Source organism: Spermophilus citellus (assembly GCF_964194105.1).
Source record: "Spermophilus citellus genome assembly, chromosome: 2".
In the NCBI taxonomy this organism is placed as follows: domain Eukaryota; kingdom Metazoa; phylum Chordata; class Mammalia; order Rodentia; family Sciuridae; genus Spermophilus; species Spermophilus citellus.
In genome coordinates this window covers 89,770,301-89,791,960 of record NC_138183.1, presented here as the reverse complement: position 1 = coordinate 89,791,960, position 21,660 = coordinate 89,770,301, and the positions used below count along the sequence as shown (strand labels likewise).

Here is a 21,660-nt window from a genome sequence, read left to right as displayed (position 1 = left end):
AATGGACTAATACACTAGTAATGACTGAGAAAATTATACCCTTAAAATATACCACTAATAATATATTAAAGCTATAACCAAATTTAAAATACAAAAAAAAATATTTTTGAGATCTGCTAAGAGCAACAGAGTATATTAGAATTTTATTAAGGCCTTTAAAAATGTTTCAAAAGATATACTTCAAAAAGTCATTGCTGGGGCTAGGGCTGTTGCTCAATGAGAGAGTACTTGCCTAGCATGTCTGAGGTCCTGTGTTCGATCCCCAGCATCACCAAAAAAAAAAAAAAAAGTAATTGCTAGAAAGTTGAGGAATACGCTATTAGCCAACAGATAAAGTTTATGCTTCTCAGGGATTGAAACCAAAGCAGATTTCACAACCAGTGATTTATACTGATAAGCACTCAACCCTTCTTCTATTTTGGGTTGAAGTGGGTGTTTGGGGTCAGTGAACTTCAGAGTGTATGGAGTACTCTAAGGAACTGAGATTTACCCTCTAGGGATTTCCCATAGGGTTGATGGCCAGGTACCTGGGCACCAGACATAAGTTCTCAGGTGGCTTTGAGGCTGTAGAACTTAGGTTTGAGACTCATCTCTGCCACTTTCTGCCTGGACTCTGAATATGTTACTTAAACTCTTCAAGTGTCACTTCCCTTATCCATAATAAACTACCTAAAGGTGAAGTTTGATGAGATCATTGTGTATAGAAATACTTAGCACAGGATAAGTCTCAAAAAAAAAAAAACGATTTTTTTCCAGAATTGGGTAATTTCTGTCAATGCATATCTCTCATGTGTGAACACAAGAATTAGATTTTCTTGCATTGTTAGTCCTGACTCACTTTTACCTACATTAGTAATTATCTGAAAAGTAATGAATTTGAGTTTGTTTTGTTTTTTATTCTACTTTGTGGTTTTTCAAGAAGCCCTGAACCTTAAGAAATAGGCTTTGTCATTTCTTGCAACATTTATTAAAATACAAATATTTTCGTATTTTAAATTTGGTTATAGCTTTAATATGTTTTAGTGGTATATTTTAAGGGCATCATTTTCTTAGTCATCACTAGTGAATTATTCCACTAATCAAATGGGACAGAAAATAAAATCACGTGATCCTTTTGTCTATGTAATGTCAGAAGAATAATTTATATCCTCAACTAATGCTAACCAATCATCTTTCTCTTAAGAAAAATAGTTGACCCAGCCCTTCTATAGTTTTCAATTTAAGGGATTTTTCCCCACTGAGAGCCAAGCCAAAAAGTTAAAATCTATATAACAAAGCAAAGCTGAGAATGGATGCTGCTGTCCCATTGGAGATGGTAGTGTGGTTTTGCTCTTAAATGTCCTGAAAGTCCCCAGATGATGGCACTGTTGGGAGATGATGGAGCCTGTAGGAGGTGGGGCCTATGGAAGGACATTAAGTCATTGGGTGTGTGCCCTTGAACTGGCCCTTGAAGCCCCTTCCTCTTTGTCTTTGTTTCTTGGCTTCTCTAATGTGAGCATTTTCCTCTGCCACATGCTTCTGCTATGATGTACTACCTCACCACTGGCCCAAAAGCAATGGGGCCAAGTGGCCATGAACCCAAGTGGCCATGAACTCCTGAAACCATGAGCCAGCCAAAATAATTTGTTTCTCTTTTTAGGTTGATTATCTCAGGTGCTTTGTCCCAGATGGCTAACAGATAAAGTCCCTGGAGACAATGATGGTCAGAAAAGGAAACAGCATCTTGGGCCACTCTCTGGACTTGAACTTAACCATTGCTACATTTGGTCTTGCTGCATGAAGAATACACTATAGCACACAATCAAACTCCAGTAAAGCTGCCTAAAATGTGCTTGGATGTCAAATCATTTTCTTCTTGAAACTCACATCACTTGGCTCCTAGGCCTTAACTAGCTGTTATAAATGATGTTAAAGTATCATTTTTTAATTCCTTGGAAGGCATGAAACTTCTGCAGGGGCTCCTTAATTCCTTGCTAGTCACTTAGAGGTGAGCAGGTCTCAAGGCCAGGTTCACTCCAGGGGAGGATATAGGCTGATGGGAGATAACCTTAGGTCAACCCTAAAAATTCTTTGACCCTGTAAACTGACCTATATAAAGTGCCTGGCTTGAGGGGATAAGAAGAAAAGGAGCAATATACCTACACTTGGTTACAAAATGCCAGTTTGAGCTTTTGCAAGAACCGCTTAAATTTCCTGAAATATTATAAATTCTCCTGAAATAAAATGCATGAGAAAGTGCCTCAAGTCATTGATTTTTTTGTCTTTTTTGGATGAACCACATATCTTCCGCCCAAGCAAAACTTATTCTTGGGAACAGAGTCCAAGCCCACGCTGAATCTTATCTTTTGTTCCAACCCCACACTTGTTTTACCCTCAGCGAGTTTCGGCAGAAACTGATAGCTAATGCTTTTCATTAAGCCAGTCAAAAAAATTGCTTACCAGGGTTCACTCCTTCATCAGCCTAATCACACCCATTCACTGTTCCTTTCATATAGACATTTCAAATTCCAACTCAGAGACACACACCACCCAAGAGACATCTGCTTCCTGGCTCCCTCGTCTCCTTTTCATCTTCCCCGGTGAAAAGTACACCGCAGTCCAGAAAACACAAGCTAAGCGAAATCTAGAAGTGAGAACCAATTTTAAGCTGCTGAGAGGTCAAGCCAAGAAGAAAACATTGAGAGAAAGGTAAGAGGAGAAGGTGGAGTAAAAAGAATGACAAGGGTCTGGTCATTTGATTTTTCCAAGAAAAGGCTTTTGTCCTACAGACTCTAGTGACAGGCCTCAGACACTGCTGTGCAGTGACAGAACAGAAAAACAGCATGTGCACATGGTGCGAAGGGAAAGGCTGTCTGAAGCTGTTCCAGGTGCCAGGTCGAAGTGGAGGCTCCAGAGAGTGGCAGTGGCCTCAGATTGAGGTACTAATTTCTGGAGGGACTTTAACAACCAAGCCTTGGGAGTGCTCAGGCAGCAACCGCATTTCTCCAAACCATCAAGTGTTGGGCATTCAATCAATAAATGGGTAAAGGGGAACGTCACAGAAGAAATATGAACGGTCAACAAATATATTAAAAAATTCATGTGCATCTAAAATGAATAAATAAGAAAGAAACAAAAATTTGGGGCATTCAGGAGGTGGATGACCAACAGCTCATGAGCTTTGGAAGCAATTTCCCATGGGTTCATAGTCCAAACTGAAATTTTGTCTTCAAAGCAAAGTGCAGAAATACAAGTTTAATTTCATGAAGTATTATAATCATCGCTTTAGCTCTAAGGTAATTTTTCTGTATGGAAATAACTGCTTAGTTGAGTCCTCATCAAATTTTTCATCACAGTCACATTTATTTATGAAAATATGCAGTTGACCTAATGAGCTGAAATCCCATTTTCTGTCTACAGTTGTTCTCTAGGATCTGAAGTTCTCTGCTTTCTTCTAACTCACTAGTCAGAGAAAACTTGGTGAATGAAGCACTGAGTTCTTTAAGCCTAAGATAGGGAAACCATTTTTGAACACTGGATTTCAATATATCTCATAGGAAACAGTTTCTGCTTGTCTCCTTCTTTTCCAAAATTGTCCAAACTAAGTACATTTATTATTTCAGGTTTTAAGAATTCCCCATGTGCTTTACAGGATACTTCTTAGGTTTATTAAAAGCAAAACAGTTATCCTACTTCAAGTTTGTTTTACATGTACTCAATTTATCACAGCTCAAACACCAGATGTGGTTCACATTTAAATTGTGTCTTTAATATAAAGATCGAAGGCTGCTGAAACCACGTGTAGATTATAGCCATTTTTCAATAGCCGGAGATCATGTTTCAAGGTCTTGACCTCGTGATTTAGCACTCAGTTCTTTTGGTGATTTCTCATTTGAATCCTATTTTTGAAGGATCATCAGAAAATAGGTATTTGGTTTTTCAAATTTCTAATTAATAAAGCCATGCCAAATAATTTCTATACACCTAGATCACAGATTGCAGAACCGAGTAGCTTGGAAGGGCTTCAGTGATCATCTCTACCCAGAGAGTTATATAGTACCAGGTAGTCCAGAAAACACTGCATCTTCCTACAGTCCTAGCAAAGAGTAAGCAAAGAGACAGACTTTTCCATTGGTTTCTCTGCCCCTTGAGCACATTTGGTTCACATATTACATATTCTACATTTTGTTTAGTGACTTTATCTTTTACGTTTAATATTTTCAGAAAAAATGTGGATTCTGAGAAACACAAATAATAGTGTGGCTGCAAAATACCCTGATTGCACTGACAGATATTAAATAAAGAAAATATCTAAAATCGCCCTTACTGGCACTACACAAAGTCTAATTGGAGTTCAGTGTCTATGATAAATAGTGCCTAAGAAATTGCTTAAGCATCATAAGCATTATGAGAAGGCCACGGTTTTTATTAAACACTGAAAATCACATTTTTCCCAGTGGTTGTATTGCAAGTTAATGAACTCTACAAGTGGCAACAGAGATGCAAATTCAATTTTGCACAAGATTCACAAAATGCCATGATATATTATGCCGATGGAGACAGAGCCCTCGTCTAGACAAAATGCAAAAATCTCCTCGTGTTCAGTAAATGTGTATAATTAGGAAAATATGAAGAGCAGCTAATCATCAGTATTGCATGCTTGTCTGTATCTCCAATACTGGATTTAAAAATTTCTAGTTGAAAGTTGGAGCTCACTCTTGTGGGTTTCAAGTTTTACCTTTTCAGTTTTCAAAAGGACTATTGGTGTTTGTGAAATTAGAAGCCACCTTAATCAAGTCTAGGAATTTTGTAGCTCTTCCTTAAATTTTCCTCTTTCTACAGAGTGACATGCTAGGGTTTTAATTTATAAGAGCAGGTTTTGTTATACAAATAAGCAGACACTGTCTGGGGACAAAATTGAAGCAGCTCTGATAATTTTATTAATTTATTTGATTTACTTCTGGTTTCTCTTACCCTATCTTATTTATGTCAAAGTAAGTTGAAGCAGAATTCATTATGTGGTGAAATGTAATTTGAACACTTTTTATTGGAACATGATGATTCAATCATTTCTCTCTGTAAGTCCCATTATTTCCTCTTATATTATTTTGCAGAGATCAAATCATATAAGATGAAGTTCTGAAAGAAACTTAAGAATTTACTGGGAGGGATTAAATAATATCCCAATAATTTCTTATACTATGAAATCTAAGCCATACAATAATTAACATTTCTAATAACTTTGTGTTATATGATAGCATATTTTCTTGAGGAAAATCATTTGCTTTAGTGAACTTGACTTTTTTTGAGTAAACTTTTGATGGAACTGTAATTTCTAACCATTTTGATTTATAATTGGATGAGGCATTAAGCCTAACCTGATCCAGTTTGGGCATTTCTGCCTATTGTTGATTATGTGCTTTACAAAATTTCCCAGATTCTTACCAGGTCTTTTTCTCTTCAAACAGAAGGGTTTAGGAGTTTTGTGTTTTAGTAACTTAATGAAATGTTAATAAAAATATAAATAAGTGGATATTCATCTCAACTGCTATATATTGACCTAACACACAGAATTCTGAACCTATAAATGGATCAAGTTACCAAAGTTCTTTCCCAGATTGACTATTTAGAAATGACAGCTAATTCCTCATGGAGATATTACACTTGTCACAAGACTCTCTCTTAAATGCCTTCCCTGTGCTATTCTTCAGATCACAATTCCTATGCATCATGAGTGACCTATTTGCATGTTTATAAACCTGTAAGAGTTAAATGAAGACCAAAGACAATAGCCAGACATCAGCACAAAAGGAGGGTCAGGAAAATCTCAACAGCAACTGAAGTACAAGCTTATTCCAGGGAGCTTGCCTCCTCATCTCACCCAGCTTGATGGTCCTTCCAGAAGGATACCTCCCCCAGTGGGTGTTGCCTGGAGCAGTCATCTCCAAATTCTAACATGCATCTGAATTATGGGGAAATTTATAGCAATGCAGGTTCTCTGGCCTCACCATTAGGCACTCATGAATTTAATATATATTGGTTGAGATTTGGGGATTTGACTCTTAGAAAGAATCTCTAGTTATTATTACATACACAAGCAAACATATACAAACACACAAAAGAACAATAGGTACCCCACAATGAGGGACACAAGTCCAAAAACTTAACCTTGCTGATTTCTGTCATTAGCAGATTGTCTATCTAGAAGATGCAAGATTAAGGGTAAGAAGACACAGGTCTACTCTTAGGATGCTGTTCCAAGATTTGATGGGTATTCAAGAAGCAATAAGCTGGGCATAGCCACAAACAAAACGCCTCAAGGCAACTTTCTACCATCACCTTCCAAAGCTATAGAGCTGCCATTGGTTGGCCCTCCATTAAAAATGAGAGCCTGAGACACTGGCCTTTACCATTTGGGATCATTTTCTACCATGTTGTTAACCACTGTTTAGAGTAAACAGATCATATAGTATGGGAAGAAATTTTAGGATTTAAATTATGAGCAAAACAAACAAAAAAATTGCAGATAACATCATTTCATTGGCTAAGTTACCTAAATTTTCAATGTAAATTGCCTCAGATTCACTGTGGGTCAGTGTTGTGTGTTGGAGTAAGCATGAAAGAAGGCTGGCTGGATGGCTAGATAAAGAGAGATGGGCACTAGTTTAGAATGTGCATTAGAGAATGGGCTCTGAAGTCAGACTTCCAGGTTCAAATCATAGTCCTTCTGCCTATTAGCTACATGTTCTTGGGCAAGTTGCTTAAACTTTCTGTGCTTTATTTATTCTTCTGTGTGATTAAAGCCACAAGTAAGACTGATTAAATAGGGCTATTGTAGAAGTTAAATGAGATCTATATACATATATAAAAATGCACTGTACAGTGGCTAGCCTATACTAATAATAAATATTTGTTGTTATTATTATTGTGTTAGTTATATAATTAAGCATTGGTGCTGACCCTCAGGAAACAATTTCCTAGCTTCCTGGCTAAGTTTTTTTTTTTAATGCTAATTCAATGAACACGTATTTTTGGAGTCTAGGCCTTGATTCTTTCAAAATTATCATCAGTCCCCAGAAAGAAGCCATATGATACACCTGAGGGAGTTAATCCCTAAACTCCTTGCTCTTTATCTGGAAACTTCTGAGTTTCTTTTTGATAACAAGCTCCTCAAACATCTTCCCAAGTATCCCTTTTCTTGAACTTTGAGCTTCAGATCCTCCCAGAGACCACTGCTTTCAGGTCTCTGATGCTATACTCTGTTCTAGTTTTTCCAAAATTTCTCTGCTTTTGTATTCATGTTCTTATTCTTTTTGGATTTCTTCTAGAATCGTCTATGTTGTTCTTGTTGCTAATCCTTCTCCAAAAAATAAATAAATAAATAAATAAATAAAAGTCACCCATGAAACTTCAACATGAGGGCTCTGAGAGATTATTTTCTCAAAAACCAAAATATAAAGCACTGTCAAACCTAAAATGCAATTTACAAAACCATACAGGAGAATTTTCAAAATATAAATGACATGGAAACTGGACTAGAATGGAAAAACTAGCTTCAAATTAAAGAGAACAGATATGGCCTTTGGGGAGGTGATATGCAATTGGAATAGAAAGATGGGCTACCTTCTGTTCCTCTAAGAGTCATAGGCAAATTGAACTTGTTAGCCACACCTGGAGTTCATTGATGTAGAAATGTATTCCCACCCCCAAAGCTACAGTAAGATGACATGCAGTAGATAAAATCATCCACTGACTTGTTTCTTTAGTTGTTCGCCACCTATTTATTATGCACCTACAATATTCTAGGCACCTTTCTAAGAGCTGATGATGCCAAAACACTTGTTTGCTCATTGACTGTCCATGATTAAGAAATTACAAAATTGTCAATAAGTAATTATTTCCATCTGCAATTTTCAATATCACTCAGTGACTACTGCTACTGAATTCCCGGTAAGACGTGACTTCCTGATTACACATTCATCATCTGACAGAGACATATGACTATATACGCTGAGCCTAATCTGAACTTTCATTCCCATCCCTTCTGCCTCCTCCCCATCCTGCAGTTTCATTGTTAAAGGTCCCAGAGAATCTTATTAGTCAGAGATGTGTTTTATTTCATCTCAATGGGAAAATTTCCATACTGGCAAATGTATCTAGATACATGGAAAAACACACACAGCCTCTGCCCCAGGGGAAGCAAAGTACTCATCCAATTCTCTTTGGAAATATTTCAGTCCCTTCTCTCTGAAGTCTCATTCTAATTAGTCTCTCCAAGCTGCTCTCCGACTGCACCTCCACGACCCCAAACAGCTGCCCAAGCTCTGCAGCTTGGTGCTGATACATGCACAGAGGTGTATGGCAGCTTGGAAATGTCTACTAAATAGTATCTTGATTGTGCTCTTATTTGTCTCCATGGACTTTGAACTGCAATTGAATAATTCAGATCCCAAACTCTGGTTCTTTTAAGTTATCAAGATCATTAAGAGAATAGACATAGGGTGAGAAAAGAATTATTCATTTTGGATAAACTCCCCATCCTAACTTAAATGAACTTCCCAAGCCCAATAAAGACTTGTCATTTGACATTTTTGGAGAACACATGTTACTCTATCCAAATACTAATAATACGAGGCATTGGTCACACAGACAAATCTGTGTAAGCATATGTGCATGTCACCATGTCAAAAACATCAGCTCCTTGATATTCCCTGACTTTACAAAGCTTCTAGGAAGTGTCAATTCATGTTTATTTTTAACAGACTCACTAAAGATCTACAAAAATTTTGACCCCTTTCAATGACACAGTTTGGAAATATGAACCTTTCCAAAGAAAATGGAAGAATGAGGTATAGAGAGTAATCAAGAGAAGTTGTCTGTCCTCTGAGATACTTACAAGATTGGTAACAATATTGGTTCCCTATAGAAAGATGGTGAGAAGGCATTATTAGCCATCTGTCTGGAATAGGATAAGCAGGACAGGTGCTGTGGATCTTCAACCCTCACAGATTGCCTAGGAAAACTCAGTAAACCTGTGCACTCCAACATGTTTCTGAAAACACTTGGCTCTCTCTGAACTCTGTCATAGAAAGACAGATATCAAGTTCACCTAGGAAATCTGAGATGCTAATCTCAGAGGAGTGAAGTCACTCAATAAAATTGAGTCCAAGGTCTATAGTATAGGATGTTTTTTTCTAGGAATTTTTTTCAGAAATAAAACCAAGAAAAAAAAGGGAAAACATTTTTTTTGGCAGTAAAAAGGAAGGAGGATTTTATATTATTTTAGTTAACAAGAAATGAAACAAGGGTTTATTATTTATGATGATTTAGTGCTTTGATAAAGAGGGAAAAACATCACTGCCACCCTAGTGAATCTGTGTCAACCATTGCACCACAGGGGTCCTGAGGCTTGCTGACTGTCTTGTCTTCCCCAGTGTTAAGTTCATTACCCAGGCTGGCAATCCCCAGCCTTCACATCTGAGGATGACTACCCTCTAGCATACCTCCATAAACCTACAGGAGAAACGTAATACCAACACTACAATTCCTCTTGAAGGGTTAGAAAATTGCTAGATATTAATTTTGTACAAGATGTGCAGCAGCACTAGGCTAGAAAGAGCCCTGATTTCCAGGGGACCTGAAATAGAAACTTAGCCATGTGTTAGGAGTATAATTTGAATTTGTTCACTGTCATGCTAATCTTTTTGGGCCTCGGTTTTCTCCTCTGGGAACAGATAAATAATATCTGTGCTGCAACATTGATAAGGACTTTTTAAATGTGAAAATATAATCCATGTGATCTGGCATATAAAAGACATTGCACACAAGTTGCTTAAAAATAGTGAATGCAGACATTACAAAAGGGACTCATGGCATTAAGAACTAGGCTGAGTGAAAACAGAATATTTTAAATCTCAATTGTTGCATCTCTAAGTTAGCAAATGTAACACTACACTTCCAAATGTGGGGAAATGAAGCCATATCTAGCAAGTCTTTTTTTAAGAATTTAACTAATTTAAAAATATTTTATACACTATTTTCCCCTTAAATTATTTCTCAAATGGTTGTTTCTCAAATTTACTTAGAGGCTCCCCTAACCCCCATATTCTTTTCAAAAGAATCTACCCCCAACCCAGCCACAAAGCCATGTTTATTTCCTCACTCTGGAGAGTCACATTTTTTAAAAAACATGCAGAGAGAAGATGACGACTGTAGACAGCACAGGATGGTTAACTCTGGAGATGCTGAGACTGGCTGAGCAAACAGGAGACAAGGAATGCATTTGCAGGGGCAGATGAGGAGGGAGTTGAGGAAGAACAATTAGGCCAGGAACACAGGAAGGGAGAGAAGACTGACAGATAATCAGCTCAGCTGTTCATGTATACAAAACTGAGCTTTGCAAAAGCCAGGGGTTTATACAAGATCTGGGCCAGAAGGATTTCTGAGTCTAGACCCAGCTAAGGTAGAGGAAGTGAATTTTTCTTTCTGCACAAAATTTAAGGAAATACCCCAAAATTCAGTGGTTGAGTCTAAATAATAGCTTAATATTTTAAAAAAATATATAAATAAATGCAAATATCCATGATAAAAAATATCAGAATTTTAAGGAAAGAACTTCCAGGACTCATCTCACTTACCTTTCTAGCCCTATTGAGATGATGTTGTCTTTATTTATAATGTTCTGATATTTTCATCATAGGTAATTCTCACATTCATATTTTATCTTTTAAAATATTGAACGAGAATGTTATTGATCTTGATGTTGAAATTGTTTGGTACCCCCTTTAAATTCTGTGCTCCGAGTGATTTTAGCCTGTGGTCCTACCTACAGGAAGCGGGGGTGCGCTGTGAGAAACCTAGAGTGACTGTGTAGGAGCAACTCAGCAACCAATGGAAGTAACTTCTTGGGGATGCTTTGGGTGCTTTCAGGAATCTCAATTTGAATTATGTTCTTAGATCTAGGAAAGAGTAATTAGAAAATGACAAAACCAGGCGACAGAGACCACAAATGGATCTGACATTCTTGTCTTTATTGGTATATGTGTTTAGCTCTGAATGATCAACTACAGTACAAATTCCAGAACAACAAATCTCAATTGCAACAACATATCTATAAGACAGTGAGTTCATAGTTCCATTGATCACTCTTACACACATGTGGACCAGCTCTGGAGTTTCTGAGCATAATGGGAGAATACAACGTGGAGAATACAACGTTGGGCTCCACTCTCTTGTATCAAATGTGAGAGAGGGACATAAAGGTTAAAAAAAAAAAACATTCAGTATCAACAGTGCCCCCTTCCCTATCCCTTCCAGCAGAAGTTGGTACAGTCCCAGAGGGCTGATTCCAGCCCAGATGGCAGCAAGGGCAGCCCAGGGGAGGGAGCAGGGTCTCAGAGATGATCACAGTAACACCCAGATCTGGAGCCCATTAGTAGAATGGTCTCCTTGACGAACATAAATCCATGCCCAACCACCCACAATCCTTTCTCTCTAAGTGGACAGAAACCAAGGGGACCATCTGAATTAATCCCTCAATAAAGCAGCCTCCTCCTCACACACCTGTGTTCTTCCTCACATTGGGGCCAAAGGAGGCACAGAGGTTCTCAATAACATAGATCTTCCCAAAGAGAACAAAAAAGCACACCCTGGGATGATAACACCAAGGACAATCCCAATGTATCAACTATTAGACATGAATCTAGCTAATAACCACTTTAATTAAAAACTTGGTGTATGATGTATAAGAAATAGGAAAATATGCATGATTCAAGAGAAGCATGATTCAGGAAATGAGTGATGATCTTATTCCCTTTGCTGTGTGTCCATTGTCTTCCTACTCAAAGTTCAGGAGTTCAGAAATCCAAGGCTCAGCTAATCATAACCAATGTCTTTTTAATAATACAAGCATTTCCTCTTTCAAAACAAGTATCTCTTGATGAAGGTCAACATAAGACTCCAAGGAACCAAAAACCTTACACATAAAAAGAGGAATTTTATTATCCACTCAAAGACTCTTTAAAGAAATAGAAACACCCTAAAAGTATATCCTCTAACAGACCTAGGGAAACAAAGAAACAGCCCTCTATAACTAAGGCTCAACTATATGTATTCATGGGTTTTTTCCTGTGGCTATCAGGAAATGGCATTAATGGAATTAGGAACTAGGAAGAAATGTGATCATTAACATGATAGTTCCTGAATCCTAAGCCACAGGGAAAAGTAGGGAGGATAGGAGAACAAGATGGGCAAAGAAATTTATATTCACGGAAGTAAACCCAGGATAGAGAAAACATGAGACCCATTAGATCAGCTGACCAGGATACTCTACTGATAGAAGGTAAGAATGAGTTCTGCTCCTGGGTATAGAGGCAATGAGAGTCCCTCTATTCCTTGGCAATTGACTGAAGGCCAAGTTACTTGCAGAAGTAAATTATTTTGGACTGATGGGTTGGGCGGAGGTAAGTGTTGGGCATGAAATTATAAAAGGATCTGAAAATCCATCATTCCTGTAGAAAAGCAATTCAACTGGCTGCTCAGTGATGCCATCTCTGGTTATTTTACAAGCAGACATAGTATGTAATCTCCTCTAATAAAGACATTCCCTGAAGTGGAGACTAGCTATTTTGATATAATTACATAGTGTAAGGCTTTATCCTGTCCTCTCTGTATCAACCACTTTATTGGAACATTAGGAATATGGCACTCAGTCTAAATGCCATCATTATCTAATAATGAGCTTGGGCTCCACTTTAATGCACCCAAAGGTCAATGGCATGGTTAAATAAATGTGCTAAATAAAAGCAACAGGATAACAAGAATGTTGACATCTACCCACAAACAGTAACTGAGAAGAATCATTGACCACATATAGTAACCAATAAGAATAACACAGAAACTAGGCTTAGATCATTGATTTCTTTATAGAATTCTTCCCTACCTTTGGTTCAGAATCATACAAATTTAATCTCTTACAAATCAAAGGAATCTATTCGTTCTGAACTCATTTTTGTAATCTGTCAAACCTAATATTACTCTGCAAAATACCAACATGGACATACTATTGAATGCCATGTTATTAATAGAGGTCCCCTTGCCAGAACCCTACACTAGGATCAGATGCCTGAAACTGCAAAAGAGGAAGTCTTTTATGATGAAAAATCTGGGGACCTCTGAGCAGCTAACTTCATCAAGTTTATGCAAGGCTGAAGGACCAAAGGTGAACCCTAGGTTATCAGAGGTCTTTTCCCAGTCTGGGGATCCCCAGTGGAAGAAAAGGTGTCTCTTATATTGGGAAACATCAGATGTAACCAACCTGGCCCTTTAAGCTCCAACAGGCTGAGTCCCCTGAAAGGAACTAGATAGCCAGAATGACGAACTGGGAAACAAAAGTGATCAGTGGCTGCAGTAGAGCCACAGTCTGCATTTGGAGTAATCTACGATGTTGACCCTAAATAAGAGCTGTTAGCCTGCCTCATCAGAACAAGGAGGACCTCACATTTCCTGAGACTTCCCAGCTCACAACACAAAGCAAATACGACATGTGAACTGAATGTAACATATCCAGCATGCTTCCTATGGAGTTTCTAGTACAATCCATCAAAGGCAAAAATATGAACAAAGCCCAGCATAAATAATGGTAAGGACACATACAGTTCCACTTCCTATTAGAAGATAATAATAGAACATTCATAAAACTAGAGAGCTTTATATCCAAATGACATCTGCAATTATCTCTAATTATTGGGATTACAGGTGATTTTATATCATTTTGTTTTTTACATCATCCAAGTTTTCTACTCTAACTCATAATATTTATTCTTATTTTTAAGTATCTAATTTTAGGGCACCTGAAAGTGTTCTGGATGATCAAGACTTAATTCTATCTTATTAGTAAAAATCTTCAGGCCTGCACAAACAAGGGTAATCAACGCATTGTAGTTTGACTGGTTTTAAAATCGAATTTTCACACTGGAGGAATTGCCTCGGTCCTGGGAAAACCAGGATGTGCAGTCACTCTTATATTTTTACTCCCTTTTTCTTCTTGGCCACAAGTCTCATAATTTCTCTCTGCATGGAAAAGCCAAGTATTCACCTCTAGCTGAAACACACAGTATTCCTTCAGTGATAGGAAGCAGCCCCCAACAGAAGTCAAAACTGATTCAACTTCCCCTTGAGTCACTGTCTTAGAATGCAGCTCTCACTCCCACTGAGAGAGCCAAAGGGGCAAAACCATCTTTGTATACATGCTAACCAGGTTGCACAATGAAGTAGTTTATCTCCTCAATTCTTTTCTGCCTATGGCACATTGCAAATTCATCTTACCTGCCTTTCCAGAGTAGGAACAATGATCAAGGAAAGAGAACCAAAACAAATAAATAAGAAACCACTATTGAGTAGCATTACTGCATTTTAGGAAAGAGAGTCGGCAGAATGCAGAAGCTCAACTATGGTGGGTTATCCTCTTGGGGTGGCAGAATCAGTAAACACAGGAAATCTGCACTTTACAGGGAAGAACCCCACCTAATAGCTGCCATGAAGGGTTGAGCATCACATCCAAAAAATCTTCAATCATGCCCTCTCTATTTAACAATAGGGAGTGCTCAACTGTTCAAAACATTTGGATAACAGGAGCTTCTTAGCAACACAAGCAGTTTCTCTACATTTGTATATGCTGAGCTGGTCCTGGTTCACAATCTGCTGGCACATGCAAGAGTGACCAACCTAAAACCAAAATGGGGTGCAGCTTGATTAGATTCATCCTGCTGGTACACACACTCCAGTTGGGCTGGGCTTTGGGAAGCACCCAAAACAAATGTATTAGGATATTTCATCTGCTGGGATACTTCCAAAACATCACTGATGATTTGGTAAAATTGAACTGAAATGGCTGATGTGTGCAGGATACACAATTCCATCTTGGTTGAGCAATGGTATTCCAGAATAACACTATGGGTGTCTCCCCAATCTAGATCCATAGTAATATTTTCTTTTTCAACCATTAAGTTTAGGATTGAAGTGTTTTCTCCAGGAGATCTATGTATCTGCAATTGGGTGCTATTTCTTTTTTTGATAACAAATAATATCATCTGGTGGTCAAATGCTAATAACATGATTTTACTTAGTTGTGAATGTGCTTGAAACCGGTTTGCTAGCAATCTTCATCTCAGTGGAGTTTATAACATAGCTTACATTTTAAATGTAATTATGCAGCATGTATTCATTTCCTTTCTTCCAGGGAATGCAAGTTGCTTTTTTAAGCATTATTTGATAGCCTCTTACCATCTCCTTTGGAGTTGAAAGGGAATATAATATCAAATTGCTGTAGCTAGCGATGGGGGACTATGGCACCGAGAGGGAGAAAGAATTGTACTGGGACCTGCAGAATGCCAGCAATGTGCCATGACAGCCCCCACGGGACAAGTTGTCAACCCAGTGTGCCATAAACGAAGCAGTTTCTAAGGATCCTAAAATAACTGCATTCTCTCTGCCCCAATGCTCATGCTGGGCAGAATAGGCTTAGCTTATTTTTAAAGTGCAGGCCATGGCCTTCAAAGGCATACAAACAGTTCCCAAAGCAGCTATTATTTGGCCAATTAAATGCTTAGAAGAAAATATATTTTGAAAGACAAAATTAAGAGGCAAGGGACAGGAGAAAGTGCTAAAGCAATTGTTTCTACCTGTTTTTGAATCCTATCCCTGGCCACCAAAATGCACCACAGTCATATGATTACACTGAAGTTTGAAGATAACCCTGGGTAACTCTCAGGGCCCTCATTCTTTGATCAAATGAGCTCCTGGGGTCCTGGATATAATTCAGAATTTTTGCTCATGTGTACTCAAAGTGATGTTGCAAATATGTTCAAAACCTCTGCAGCTCTGTGAAAAATATCACCTTCGTTCCCTCCCTTTGTTGGTAACACAATGACCAAGTGGACGTGGCAGTTAAGAGGAGCAGGATGGGAACTCTGTGTGATATTTTCAACTACTATTCAAACACTCCCTCTCTTTATAACATCTTATTTCCTTAGTCCTAGCTGGTCTGTGAATCTGTGCTTATCTACATGACTGCCTAATAAGCAGATAACCAGTGGGAACACACACACACACACACACACACACACACACACAATGCCTGGAGAAGCATGGCACACTCTGGAGGAAATCAATAAATTTTATCTATTTCATCGGAGATATAATCAAAGTGGGAAGATGTAAAATGTCTTCATATGCATCTGCCACAGGGAGTTACTCACCCTAGGTATGTATAGAGGGCATGCTCTTCAAGGACAAACACATACACATACACAGTTAGACACAACTCTAATTGAATTGAGGCCCAAGGCCTAGGACCCTAGCTAATTTACAAGGCTGCTCTAGGAAAGACACATTTTTAGGAATGACAGTAAATCTATGCATATAATGCATTCCCACCCTACAAGAGTCAACCCAAGATTGACAATTTGGGGGGTTTTGCTGGTTATTCATTTGTTTGTTTGTTTGTTTGTTTTCCCCACTCAGAAGGTATGTTTCCATGGCACCCTGTCAAAAACTTTCTCAGTAGTCAAGGAGAGGATAGCCACACAGCTGCCTTTTAGCCAACTTTGTGTATCCTACTGGGAAACCACCCCATTCTGTAAGACGATGAGGTTTTCAGACATGTCTAAACAGACTAGGTGAATTAAAGACCAATTCCAGACTTGATGTTGCTGAGCTCATCAGCTCCATCTTGCCATCCTGATTGATCGAGGAGATGGGTCTATAGTTAAAGTGGCATAGCACTTTGAGGGGTTAGTCATTAGAGCCCATTGCTTTGTCTTGGGAAGATAACTTCTTGCTTGGCTAGATTATGGAAGCTAAGGAGTGACGTCAAGATGTTGTCTGGCCAGAATTTGCAGATAACCATAGAACTCTTCTCCTCCATCAGGCATGGATTTAGCCTCCTTTAGTTCCTGCAGTGACACAGGAGCCTCCAAATACCAAATTATTATCAGGCGGTCTTGGGGGAACCTCTGGGCCCTGCAATAAAGTAGACAGACTTGCTATTGGAAAGTGCTCGGGAGCAATTCATCCCTGTTCAGATTGCTCTAAAATCCTGCAAATCATCTCTGGACTTGGTAAATGAAAACTGTCACATAACTCCAGAATAGTTGTTGTAAAAGTACTTCGGGGATATAATTTATCATCATCTTTCATTAATCTTATGCATCATTTAAAGAAGTCCGGTTTGATCATGTATTTTGCTTGCTTATTATTTTGTTTGTAATGCAAAGCTATGCAAGTATTGAGGCTGTATTACTTTGAACAAGCCACTTCTGAACACCATCTCTAAATGATGTTTATATTACTGATCTTTAAGAATCACAAAAGGTAGTGAAAAATTGACCAAACCTGACTCACACTGATGTATTCATATTATCCCACCTGCAGTTTTAAACCTTCAACCATTTAAATAAAACAATAAACACCTGCTCTCTATGGGGAAAATGGAGTATTTGATACTCTTAGGCCTGGGCTCCACACAGCCTCCACTATTCCACTGTTTCTAACCAACCTCATTCTCACATTAACCTGCTAGGTCCCTATAAGTAATCGAGTTTCTCAAACCTGGCCTGTCTTAGTGCCTGTCACACGATATATTGTGATTATACCATGATATAACTACTGGACCTCTACAGTGACATTCCCTGAGGACAGAGAATAAGCCATCATTAATGACTAAATCTCTAGTTCCTAATAGTATGAAAGTATTATAGGTAATCAATAGCTATTTATCCAATGGAAATTCAGCATCTATATTAGATTCTTATAATTCAGTGAAACGAGCCAGAGATCATAAAGCATATGCTAGAGATCAGGCATATATTCTAAAGTCAATATATTTGAATTACTTATAGCTTTGGGAAAGAGATGTAAATTGCTGGTTTGTGGCCCAAACCTCTGATAGATCAAGAAGGATGAAGGTGATATACTATCCACATGACATGTAAAAGGTTCTAAACTGTCTCTTGATATCTTTTTTTCAGATATCATCTATGCAACTTCTTGGAAGAGTCTCTCTTGAGAGTTATTTAGAAGTTAACCAATTTAACATATTCAATAAGAATCACCTAATTGAAAGCTAAACTCTCAAAATTTCATGGACCAATAGCAACAGATCCCTCTGCATTACCAGTCTATGCATTTTACAGTGTTTTAATTTCTGGATGACTATAAGCATATGTACAGAAAGAATTCTTTTTGTTAAAAGTTGATTTCTGCTAAAAAAAAGTTATCTAAATCAGTTTAAATTGGGTGATGCATTGTTAAAAGCATATCTAATAAATAAACTACTGTGTGGGGATGTTTGTTAGGAATAAAGCCAATGGAAAGGGCTATGAGTCATGTTTCCTTGTTACAAGTTGGCTAGTAATAGTATTTGAGTACTGGATTGCCACCTCTGGTCAACATCTGGCCACAATCAAAGGCACAGAATGTTACATGCTATGAAAGAATGCTTCCACAGATAAAGTAGCTGCTTTCCATAAGCTTACATACTAACCCATGCAAGACTACAAAAACATGTGCACAAGGTGGTCCTCCTCAGAACAATAGGCAACAAGTACATTGAAGATAAATGAAAAAAAAAAAAAGGAAAGAGTAAAGAATGACATTTACAGAAGGGTAAAAGGAAAAGGAGAAAGGTAAATTTCTTCTTCATTCCTACCTCTTTGAAAAGAATTCATGATATATATATATATATATATATATATATATATATATATAGATATATAGATAGATATAGATATAGATATAGATATAGATATAAATTTCTTCTGGTATCAGATAAGAAGTAATGAGAATACTAAGCCAGGAATGGTTGGTTGGGTCAGGGACCCAAGAAGACATTGTAAAGAAGAAACTTCCTTTTAGGATTTCTAAAGGAAGAAAGCACCTCTGGTAGGACCACAGACTCAGCAGCCATCTCGCCCCCTTTCCTCCTGGGAATCTCGCCTGCCTGCTACTTTATTTGCTTTCTTACTTTCTTGCTAATACATTAATTTTCTCTTACTGAACTGTTGGAATGATGTTATCTACTTGATTATTTAGCATTATCTTTCCTCCAATGAAAATGAGAGCAAACTTTGTGAGGACATGTTAATTTTAGTTAACTTCAATTGTAATATAGCTTCCGGCTAATTGAAGGACATCACATAATCTGTTCCTGGCTGTGACAGGGGCATCATAATACTCTAGTCCTGGGGAGAACAATCAAAATCATAAGAGATTTTCCCATCAAAGTATTCTGCTTTGTCTTCCTCCATATTTGCTATTAAGTATGCAGGACATTTCAAGGACATTTGGAGGATGCTTACATCATCAAAGAATGCTTACTTTAAGCAATGCTTCCACTCACCTTGATCACACCATAATGACAATATTAGGATTAATAACAACTTGATTTCAAATAATACCTTCAAGTTCAAGGAGCTCAATATTCTTGACACAGTTTTATATTTGTCTTGTAATTAGAAATTTAGCTAAAAACTACGGTAGGACCTAGTATCACACATTATAAGCATTTAATGCTATTCTTTCTAACCCCGGAATCCAATTTTAAATATACCATGGGATAAATGTGAATGAATAGGAAGAAATTACACGTGCATCCATATATACACACATATTTAGGATTTGTTGCCAAATGTCTTCATCCCATGAGGGTTTTCAGCACAAAGTCAGTCCCAAAGCCTACTTTACAATGCTCCCACTTTACCTTGGAGGCAGGGCAGAAAAGTGACATTTAATTAAGACAGAATAAGGACATTCAAATAGAAGATACCCATTCAGTGTCATTGAATCTCTGGGATCTGGGCCATGCAATCCCTTGTGGTTCCTTGTGGACCCTTGATAGTGTATGAAGAAGGCCTGCAGTTATAATGGCAAAAAGCCTGTTTTTCCACTGTGGTGTTATTTATTTTTTTGTTGTTGTCCTTAAAGCTGTGTTCCTGCCTTATTTTACTTTATATTTGGCCAGTGGCTCAGAAGATAGGATAAGGGGCTCTGAAAAAAACCCAAGTTTGCCAATGGAGGGTAATGGGTTAATCTAGTTCTGAAAAATAAAAGTCAGCCTACTTCACATGCATATCATCTGCTGCAATGTCTCTTTCCTTTCATGGCATCACAAAAGGCCTCATGCTGGAAACTAGTACTGAACAAAGAATACACAATGACCCAAATTGATACCACCTGTGTGCAGCACAGTACTGCCCCAACTACCTCGTGTGCACGTTTTAATGACTTTCAATAAGCCAGATTTAAATTACATCAATTACCTGTCATCTATAACTGAAATATGTGCATTCTAATGATACTTCTGGTTTCTGTCTCTATCCCTTTCAAGATAAGCATGCCTCGATTCCAACTTCATATTGACAAATGGTTTTGGAAAATGGATCCCAAGAGAAGTTGTTATCTGCCCACTGTTCCAGCAGGAGACACACCTTAGGAATTCTGTAGCCAACAAACTAAAGGATCTATTCCACAGGCCAAAGTTTGCAAGAATCCTGACATTTCACTGGCCCCACCCCTCCATCTGCGTTATCGGGAACTCTGATAAACACACTTTTTGCAAATAGGCCAATAAGTACAAACAGCTGTACTTACATGTGTCTGGCTTGAGCTGGCTGTTGGTGATGCCAAAGTACTGGGGATTTTCAATGACAGGGATCTTGGTCATTCCAATAATGACGGCATCAGGGCCACCTTCTGAAGAGGATGGAGTGTTACTCCCATTGGAGATGTGATGGAGGGGGCTGGCGGAGTCATCATCATTGCTGATAACTGAAGCTGGGCCTGGAGTTGGAAAGATAGACATATTGTCCTGTAATTCAATGACTTCAATGGAGCAATAATTCATAAACATTCAATATCCATTTCAAGTTCACAGAGTTGTACAATCATTACTATAATCTAACTGGGGGACATTTTCATCACCCTAATTAGCCCTTTCCCTCTCCCATTCCCAGTCCTAGGCATGTACAAATTTACTTTCCATCTCTGGATTTACATACTTTGACATTTCATGTAAATGAGATCTTTTGTATCTGACTTCTCTTATGTAGTGTACCACTTTTTTAAATAAGAGAATGGGGATATCTGAAGTCTTTATGTCATTTCTTTCCTTATTTTGTTTTTCTGGCTTTTTGTTTTCTGTGGTGCTGGGGATGAAACCCAGAGCATCATTGAGCATGGTAGGCAAGTGCTCTACTACTGAGCCATATCCCCAGTCCCTGGAACCCAGAGTCTTGAGCATGCTAGGAAAGTGCTCTGACACTGAGCTATATTCCAGCCCTAGTATAACATTTTTTAAGATTCATCCACAGTATAGTGTGTGTCAGTACTTCCTTCCTTTTTATTGCTGAGTTAATATTCCATTTTATTAAAAATGTTTTTTATCCATCCATCCATAAAAGGACATTTGAGCTATTTGGATTATTTAGCTATCAGGAATAGTGCTGCTATGAACATCATGTGATGATTTGTGTTGGACACATGTTTTTATTTCTCTTGAGTAGAATTGGTTGGTCATATGGCAGCTCTATGTTTAACATTTGGAAGAACTACCAAAATGTTTTTCAAAGTGGCTGTGCCATTTTATGTTCCCACTATAAGTGTATGAGGGTTTCAATTTCTTCACTT

At 38.0% G+C, this 21,660-nt stretch overlaps 1 protein-coding gene across 3 annotated transcripts in view; it reads right to left on the bottom strand.

Moving 5' to 3' along the window:
* The window catches only part of NTRK2 (neurotrophic receptor tyrosine kinase 2), a 367,515-nt gene that overhangs the window by 147,150 nt on the left and 198,705 nt on the right, over nt 1-21,660 (bottom strand). For 2 of the 3 annotated variants that reach the window (XM_081264890.1, XM_081264889.1), the window contains one exon: nt 20,626-20,814. In XM_081264890.1, coding sequence (XP_081121016.1) covers nt 20,626-20,814 — 189 coding nt within the window. Of the gene's footprint in view, nt 1-16,954; nt 16,999-20,625; nt 20,815-21,660 lie in introns of those variants that run through there. The other variant, XM_081264891.1, reaches the window with a different exon arrangement.